General features: G+C 42.5%; 1 protein-coding gene across 1 annotated transcript; it reads right to left on the bottom strand.

Moving 5' to 3' along the window:
* Positions 1–777: 777 nt before the first annotated feature.
* Positions 778–7,586, bottom strand: SRSF3 (serine and arginine rich splicing factor 3). Its single transcript, XM_024557861.3, has 6 exons — positions 7,428–7,586; positions 5,580–5,787; positions 4,430–4,564; positions 2,237–2,275; positions 1,915–2,001; positions 778–1,751 (listed from the first exon to the last, which is right to left on the bottom strand). Exons 2-6 carry the CDS (start codon positions 5,783–5,785, stop codon positions 1,724–1,726), a joined length of 495 nt encoding a protein of 164 aa, XP_024413629.2. The 5' UTR covers positions 5,786–5,787; positions 7,428–7,586; the 3' UTR covers positions 778–1,723.
* Between the last annotated feature and the right edge of the window lie 1,927 nt (positions 7,587–9,513).

The following is a 9,513-nucleotide window of genomic DNA, read 5'->3' as shown; positions in this document are numbered from 1 at the left end:
TCAACAGGTAATCTGAAGTGTCTTCTGTAAAAAGACTCACACTGAAGTTCACTGATTACCAGCTCTCCCTTAGGACACCGATGACTCTCCTCTCTTGTTGACATATGCATGACAGGTAAAGGACCAAAGGAAGAAATCTGTTTAGGACCTCTATCTTATAAAATATTACTATAGATTCAACTCAACACAATGACTGCTTTTTTCACATTAAAGTCACAATAATCCAAAGCAATCATAAAATAGCACATTTAAGGAAACTAAGCCACAAGACTGTTGTATTATTATGATTTAATCTAATTGCACAAAATTTTGAAATTACAGCTCCTCTGGATTTCTAAGAGGAAGGTTATGCATGCCTCCATATTCAAGTCTGCACTGTTACATTTGAACCATATAGTGAGTTTTACATCATAATGGATCAATTTAGAATTCCCATGCAACACCTCAAATTATGTAAAATGGAAGCAATTTTTAAAGCTTTGTGGAAAGTTCTCATGCTAAGCTAAAAGCCTTTTAATGGGCAACTTTGGGTTATAATGTACTAGGTTGCTAAACTTGAAAATGTTAAGTCACTGAGTTATCACATGGACTTTTTGAACTGGCTTCCACTAAAAAAATAACAAAACAAAAAACACCCCCCCCCCCAAAGTGGTAAGAACTAACAATCACTTAGGTGGCAATCAAAAATTTCCTTTACTTTAAAGGCCTCAATTTTGTTTGTGAGATTTGTGTAATCAACTACTTTCCATGGGACACAAACTATGGTAATAGTGGGTTTGACTATTACACAGGTATGCTATTATTTTATTAATTCAAAAGCACTTTACAAGAAAATATAAGTATGGCTTCCAATAGGAATGTTACACCTGAACTTGATACCAAGCTCACAGATTTTAGTTTTGCAAGGAAAAACAGGCTTTCATGTTAAACAACAATTTGTAACCAAAACTTTAATCCCAAGGATTCTCACAAAACATATTACAAATGACAGCATGAAAAAAACTTTTGCACAGTAACTCAAAGTTCAGCTCTACAATGTACCCTTAAACTGGCAGGACACTGGTATCTTGAAGTCTCAAATTTCCAAATGAATAATGTTACAAAGAGCTATGTATTCTCATACAGCAATCACATAAGAAATTTATGACCTAAAGCAAAGAAAGGTAAACTAACTTTCTTGAAACTTCTTAGGTTCTACACTAACTGGACAACCTCTGCCCAGTGTAAAGACTAGTCGGATTTTTTTTAAACCTCTAATCTAATTTAAGGGTGCAGCTTTAATTTTTACCTGCTGGCTTCAGTTCACAGCAGCTTCTGAAGGCTGCTTATTCTACTACCGCTGCATGTTATATCCCAGCAATGGAAAGTCTTAAGTTCAATTTTTACAAGTTTAGTTTCCATAATACTATACATCACACTTTAGCTGGGAGGAGTTAAGAGATTTATTATCAGTCTATGCAAGACTAAAGTTCAAAGCAAAACCAATTTTGCTTAAGGGAACATTGTAAAGTAACAATTCTTGGTATTACATGCCTCATATGATCCATTTCAAACCATAGAGAATTACATCTTTATGTCACTGTTCCAAGACAAAGGCGAACAGCTAAAACATCTTAAAAATGCACCAAGCTTATGAAGTCTCAAACAAAACTTGAATTTTCTGTACATACTCCTGTCAAATGAAGTTATTTCCTGTACACCACTCCTCTTGAAAACTGGTCTTCTATTTCCTTTCGTTTGACCTAGATCGGCTAAAAAAAGAAAAAAAAAAACAAGTTCCACCTGTAACTTGGTGACAGGGACAAAACATCAAAACACTTTCATGGTAGAATAGGCTTAAGACCCATTTTCTTGTTTTTAATACATCATGTATGCAAGGTCTTAAAATGGCTCAAGTCATTAAAAAAATCTTACCTACGAGACCTAGAGAAAGATCGGGACGGCTTGTGATTTCTCTCCCGAGACAGTGATCTCTCTCTTCTCCTATCTCTAGAAAGGGACCTAAAAACAGAGAAAAGAAAAATACGACCATTAAGAATTAAACCCAACAAGTATTTGTAGTAAGTCTTTGAAAACTAAGAGCTGGTTCATTCTTACAACTTAATACTGGCTCCATGCACCACTTCACTCATTACTAAAGCCAACGTCTACTACCATGTATCAAGTCTTTTGGAAAACAGCTTAGTAATAGCAGTTAATACTGTCATTTCCCAGAATGTGACCAAAAACCATTTACCTGCTCCGGCTGCGGGAGAAGCTTCTCCGTCTTGGAGATCTAAAAGCAGAAACAAGAAAGTTAGGCTAATTGCCAATTAGTATTTATGGCGTGAGGCATTTCCCAACTTTTCAAACTCACTGTTGGGCCCAGTGAATGTGCCGGAAGAACTGGCACCCATCGTCCAAAAAAAAGAAAAAAAAAAAAAATAGAAAAAAAGGCACAGAAAGATTAAGGAATCAAAAGCTCAAGTGAAAAGCAGGTATTCCAACCATGGACTCACTTTAACAAAGAATGCTTCACAGCAGATCTGTCCAATGCAAAACTTCATGTCAAACTAACTTCAGTACCCAAAACACCACACCAAAATGTAGTCCCACAAGTAGTTCCAAAAACAGTACCATAAACCAGTATTTGGAACCCATGCAAACCTGTTAAGTCTATGACAAGACTTAGGTACCAGGTGGATAGTGTAATTTTGTGAAAACGCGGTAGGTGTAAATATTGATGCCATTAAGTGCTTACATTAGAACTGCATTTGTGATCGTCACATTTAAGAGTGTGTTTAGACTTATCAAAATTACCTTAGCTTGGCCCGCTTCACCCCCAAAATTTTAAAATTTTGAAAACTGTTAGTAAAACCATTTAAAGGTGATAGGAGTCAACAAAATTTTGCTAGAAAGGAAAGCTAAATCTGTTAGTTATTAAAATTTTTAGTTTGGCATCTCACACATGCAAATAAGTTTCATTTGAAGGTCTAAGTTACATTATGAGTTCCCTATCACCCTTAAAAGTTTTATTCAAGCAATATATATGTACATTACCATTCAATTATGCACAGCCAGCCTTTGATCCAGAAAAAAGAATTACTTTAAGCCGCTTACTCCTTATTTTAACCAGCAGTAAACTGTATTAAGCAGGAAAAACTTACTAGTTTTGGGTTTCAACAAGCTAGAAATGGTGAGGTGAGGCTGCCGGACTGACGGCCAGGAAGAATTTGCTGAAAAGGTTTTGCCAGATGTTGCGTTGGATTTAGTTGGTTGGCGAAGGGGGTGTTGTGGATTTTTCCTGCTTTTTTGTTAGCCGAAGGCTGCTGCTGTAGTTGTTGTGAAGACATTTGGTAAATAAACAGCTGAGCTGATTGGCCAGGAATGTGTGGGCGGTCGAGGTGGCTGCTGCCGATTTGGTTAAGGTTGGAGAGAAGGCTGAGAGAAAACAGCATGCTCGGGAACCAAAGGGCGGTGCAACCTGACGACTGGCCATGCCTGGGTCATGTGAAACGACACCAGCCAAGCTGAAATGGGGCGCGCTGGTCACATGACGCTGAAAGGGCTAGTTGACTGGCTAATGCAGACTCAGAGGGTGGTGAGAAGAGACATGATGGTGACTCTGTAACGGGGTTCATTTTTATTAATAGATGGACCAAAAAGCACAAAAAAAAAATGAAAAACAAGCCATCAGTACAACCATCTATTAGCTAACAAATACTCTTTATTATGATGGGCAACAGTGTGTTGTTTTTCAAAATAGCAAAAGGGGCAAGATTTTGAACTCCTATCTCCTAGAAGGACTTCACTCACCTGTAAGAGGTAAATTCAGTCCTATAGAAACTATTTTGGAGGTTTGAGGAGATGTGGAGTTAGCATCCAGACAACACTGCCTGGGCCAAGAATGATGCCATTTTCAATCATAAAAAAACTGATTTCTCTTCTATTTGGGTCTGAAGAATAGATGACTGGGATTACTTTTTTTAGCCCCCTTTATTGGTCAGTGACTTAAAGTTAGTTTCAGAAAGATTGCTATTTTACCACTTGTAACATTAAAACAGCTGCCTGATTGATAAATATTACAATCGTGCTAATAGTAGAAAACACATTTTTGTGAAGAGCTAGAGTTGAATGTAATGTTTGTCATTATGGAGTCAAGAAATGGAAAAAGGCCTAAATTGATGTATAAGGGAAGACTTGGAAAGATGCAACTAGAAGATGAACTAGAAGACAGATCCAAGACAGAAGTTACTGACTACCAACATGAACCTAAAGACAAAAGCCAACACTCAGCACAACTCACATACCCCAAACTACACCCAGCAAATGTTTCATAAAAACCTCCGATTCTTCAGTAAGTTTATAACCCACCAACAAACTTTAAGAGAAGTACCTGCTCCTATTAGCTACTCCATTACACCAAACCTCTAAACACGCTCTCAAGTACCTGCGACGAGGTGGAGGACTTCTTCTCCGATAATCATCTCGAGGGCGACGACCCCAAGAAGGAGGTGGGCCACGATTTCGACTCCTCTTCTCACCATTCGACAGTTCCACTCTTACTCGGCAGCCACATAGTGTTCTAGGAAAAACCAGTAAATTTAAAGCAGCCAAACTGACTTCCTAAGAGATGGGTATTAAAAATAAAGGAAAAAGCACTTCTAGTTAGCTTCTTAGCAAGGAATACTTTGATCTCACCCTATTATTTGCTTGTCTTCCCACCCCCACCGGTGTCCATGTAAACAGCAGTAAATAGGACACTAGACTTTTGGCCATTTACATCACCCTCCTCTTCAATCATCGCACGACAGTGTGTGACACAAAAAACTGCAACCACCATTAAGTTTAGATATGCTACCATATTTGGACAGTGATTTGGGAAGAGGTGGGGCCCTGAAAATGCTTCTGTCATCTGCTTGGGTAGGGAAGCTTTTTTATACAGCCAACCCTCAGACAATTTAATTTTAGGATCTTAAGGATTAAGTTTTCCTTGGTTTCACAAGATCCAATGGTTTCAAATGCCAAATAAAAGGGCAAAGACAATACCAGCTCACTATTAAGACTCAGGTATTATCAGTCAGCCAGTACCATAATTACTAAGGAAACCTGCACACTTCCTAAAAGCGGCGTGTCAAACACGTAAAGGTGATAAAACAAACCTCCATGAAACCTTAACTCGGCTACAATTAGTTCATAGCCTTATTTACTTATAGAAATAGGATCCCACAATTGTTTTTAGAAACAATTCAAAGGTGAGAACACAGTTGACACTAGAGAATAAGATTAAAATGTTTTGACCATTTTTTGGATGCAGCTACCCACTCACCAAAAATTGACTATTAAAAACTTTTATTATTTTCTTTAATGGCCAACTGAATAAAAAAAAACTTCCTACATCTCAACTAAAACTGTTCAGTCCTTTTTTTTTTTAACGGCAAATAAGGTTTACGTAAATCTGCAGTAACATCAACTTCAGATACTCAAGAAGCCACTCAGAACCACATACGCCTAGAGATCTTAGGGACTCAAGGAACATATTTAATATTAGGAACTCAAGCAACATATTCGCTGTTAGTATAAATCAATGATTAAATTACCTCCCATCTAGCTCTCGGACAGCATCGGCTGCATCTCGGGGATCTTCAAACTCAACAAAAGCAAAGCCGGGAGGGTTTCTAGCAACCCACACACTTCGGAGTGGTCCATAATAGCCAAAAGCTCGTTCCAATTCAGTCTTGTTACCGTTGTTTCCAAGATTACCTACATAAACCTTACAATCCAATGGACAGGAATCACGATGCATTTCTGTTTAAAAGAAAATTTAGTATTTTACCCAAATAATCCACACAATGAAAAAGAGCCTTGGGAACCATTGCCAAAATAGTAAAAACCAAGTAAGTAAAATCATCACCCTTGAAACACCCATTTCTCCCTAATTCAGGGGTGTCCAACCATTTGGCGTCCCTGGGCCACACTGGAAGAAGAGTTGTCGTCTTGGCCCCCACACATTAAATACACTGTGACACGTAATCACAAAAAATCTCATCGTGTTTTAAGTAAATTTACAATTTTGTGTTGGGCCGCATGGCCGGACACAACTGTTCCTGGTAACTGTCAGGAAGCCAGCACCAACTGCCGGAGGGGAAAAAGCCTCCGTGGAGAGTGAGGGGAAAATAAACACTGAAACGCTGGAGGAACATTTACTACAGTGTGGGCACTGAGTTAGGGACTTTACATGTTATTTCAATTAATCTCAAAAATAAAGCACTTCGACAAGGAGAATAAGCTGCCCAAAAGCAAATCCTGAGGCTCAAAACCAAAGGAAACAATGCAGAGACAGTAGATCATGGCTAAACCACTAGAAAAGTGATAAAAATGTGTCTTGTAAGCCCAAACAAAGCATGAACCAGCTTCATACCTCAAGCATCAAGACAGTGTTACGTTTTTTAGTTAACAGCAAAAAGATATTAGCCCAAATGTCCATCGACGGATAAGCAAAATCGACTATCCACACAACGGGCTACTATTCAGGGAAGTACTTATAAATGCTACAAACGTGGGAGAAAACATGCCAAATTATAGAAGCCAAACACAAAAGTGCGTATGTTACGACTCCAACCATTATTAACTGTCCAAAACAGGTAAATCCAGAAAAAGATTAGTGGTTACACGTTACTTAGGAATTAACTGCACTTTAAAGGCTTGTATTTAACTTCTTAGAGTCGCTAGGCAACGATCGCAATCGCCTTGCAGGCTAGTTTCAATTGCATTAAAAGAGCGGCCTCTTCAATAACTGGGCTCAAGGGCTTTTTCATAAACGCCACGTTCTTCTCCCTGTGGGCTTATCCAATTAAAAAACACACAACCACCCAGATACATCCTATTTGCGAGACCCCACCCTGTGCCCCGGAGTCGAGACCGAACCACTAGTTTCAGGGCTACGGATTAATGGGAAGCCGCTACAAGAAAAACGCTGCCCACAAAAAATTGGTTTAACGGGGGGGTGGGGGGGACTTAGGTCCAACGTGGAAAAAACGAGGTCAAATTAGAATAACATAAACACTTATATGCACCGAAATGCCCAGTCTTGATTAGGGACTTGAAGAAATCCTAGCAGCTTAAGAAAACGTGGTGCCAAAAAAGGCGCCATAAATTGAAAGACCGCGCGGCCTGGAGTACTGTACGATCACCGGCCCTCCTCCCCGCCTCCGCTCTCGGGCAATCGCAAACTACGGCTCGCCCCCCAGCAAAGATTTACAAACCCTACTCCTCAAGGCCGGGATACGGCCTTGGGTGGGCATTAAGCCCCCGCCACCGCCCCGTGCCGAACGTCACAAAATGGCGGCGGCGTCCCTTTGTCTCAATCTGGCGCCGCCATTGGGCCTGGCCCCACCTCGGCACTGTTAAGTCTTCTCTCTCCACTCGTTTGGACCCTGGCCTCTTACCGAGATCTTGAATCAGGGACGCGGCGGCTTCGATCCACACACCCTCCTACTGCTCTTCCGCTGCCCTCCGCCCGGCTCCCACAGATGCCGTCCCCTGCCCGGCGTCCACGAAATGGCGGACCACCGCCTTCTCCTTGCCCCAATTTATATGGCATGCTGGAATCACATGATTGGACGGGCTCGCCCAATCAGAGGCCGAGAAGGCCGTGACGTAGAGGCTACAAACGCAACGAACCGCCGTTGCTGGGAGCGCGCTCAGGCCGCGCCGCCCGAATTGTGGAGGTGCGAGCCGCCGCGGTGCCGTGCAGTTCCCCGGCGTTCGGTCTCCGAGTTATTCCCCGTCCCTCTCCCTCGTCTCCAAACAGGCCGGAGTTGTTAACACGACTGCCATCACTTCCCAAAGCTCCTAATTAGATGTAGCTATTAGATGCATTCATTACTTACCCTCGTCCGCGGTTTCGTCTAAGACCTTCGCGTTTACAAACGTGCTTCAGAGTTGCGTCCAAGGTCACCGAGTTAACGTGACCGAGCTGCCACCAGATTGTGCCCGCCACGTGCTACACGTAGGGGAAAAGCCCGATCCTGGAAGGTCTGCCCAAGTCTGGCCGGTTTCCCGCCTCTCACCCAACCTGCGGGATTTGGCAGAGACGGTGGCGTCGTCAGCCTGGCCTCTTAAAGTGCTTCAGAGAAACTCAAAAGACAAATGATCCCGCTCAGCCGTCTGGAAACTATCACCTTTGGCGAATAACAATAAAAATGAAGCTCCCGAAGAAGATTGAATGTAAACTCTGAGCTCCCGAACAAACGCCAGAAAGGCACCTGTGGGTTTCTTCCCGGAAAAGGGGGGTAAAAGGGTGGAGTCCGCGGGCCGCTCACACCGTGGCCCGTCTTCCACCCCCTAGGGAGACAGGGCCGCGGGCATAACGAACTATTAGGAGAGAAATTCTGCAATCGTGTTAGAGAAATCACCCGATCGCCCTCTTCCCCACCAGTGAGCTCAGCGAGGAAGTTTGTCCGGTGCCCTCGAACCTTCTCCCCTACCCCCTTGCAATACAGTCTGACTTACAGATTGCTAAAATATATTGAACTCTGCTCTCAAGAAAAAAAAAAAAGCAACAATAACCTGTATTTTCAGTCACTAGCTGAAAGGTATGCCAATTATTTCTCTTATCGTTCCTAGATGTGTCCTTTGAAGCCTTATCTCTCCGAAAGGTTTTTAGGTAGGGAGGGGGAAAACGTGAAGATTTAATCACACTGGCCTTCGTTTTCTCCCTGGTAAAGTGGGAGTTTCATACCGCAGAGGGGGAAGGGGACTGGGAACTCCAGTTGCTGAGCTAGGCCCTGTGCTGACCTTACCTGGGGTGTGGTTTTTTTTTTGGGGGGGGGGGCGGGATTCTAGCAAACCCTCTCGTTCACTTTTTTCTTTTCTTTCATTCTCCAAATGTTTTTCTCTTCTGGCTCACTTAGGTTTGCCTTTGCTTGCTCCCCTCCCCTGGGTAAGCTTTTCTCTTCTTTCTGATTTTTGCTTCTGCCAAAGCCACGTCCGCTAGTCCTGGGTGTGGACGACCTGCCCCGCTGCCCGTGATGCTGAAGCGTCTCGGAAAGAATCCCCGCACCTGACGGGTTGCGTTCCCTGTCTGTAAAATGGGATGAAAACGCCAGCCTTGCGGGGTTGGTAGGGGCTGTTGCCTCCCCCGGGAACCTCAGCTTTTGTCTCTCGTGGTCCCTGCTGCATCTCCAGGGCCTGCAAACACACCTGGCACACAGCACAGGCCGTCCATACAGATGTGCTTAATTATTCAGTTAATTAAAAGAAACACGGGTGTAAATCACGGGGTGCAATCCTTGTTCAAAAAATGCTGACTCTCTTTACACGTCTCAGTAAACCATCCTTTCCCACCGTTTTTCCTGGTTTTGTTTTTGTGCAATACTCGTCTAGCACGCATCCTTCAGTGAAGCGCTCTTAATCCCTCCAGCTGTGTTTGTGAATAACATTCGGAACCTCCTCTTAGCCCACATACTTTCCGTCTTCTGTTAACTGCGGCCAAATGAGTTATCCATTTAAATTCTGGAATATTTTAATGTT

The sequence above is a fragment of the Desmodus rotundus genome, chromosome 11 (assembly GCF_022682495.2).
Source record: "Desmodus rotundus isolate HL8 chromosome 11, HLdesRot8A.1, whole genome shotgun sequence".
In the NCBI taxonomy this organism is placed as follows: Eukaryota; Metazoa; Chordata; class Mammalia; order Chiroptera; family Phyllostomidae; genus Desmodus; species Desmodus rotundus.
This window is presented reverse-complemented; position numbering and strand designations above follow the sequence as displayed.

Coding starts and splice junctions, on each gene's coding strand:
- SRSF3 (XM_024557861.3), bottom strand. CDS start 5,785: ATGCATCGTGATTCCTGTCCATTGGATTGTAAGGTTTATGTAGGTAAT. Junction 2,276..4,429: donor AGTCCTCCACCTCGTCGCAG/GTACTTGAGAGC, acceptor TTCTGCTTTTAG/ATCTCCAAGACGGAGAAGCT. Junction 1,752..1,914: donor TCTTTCTCTAGGTCTCGTAG/GTAAGATTTTTT, acceptor TTCTTTTTTTAG/CCGATCTAGGTCAAACGAAA.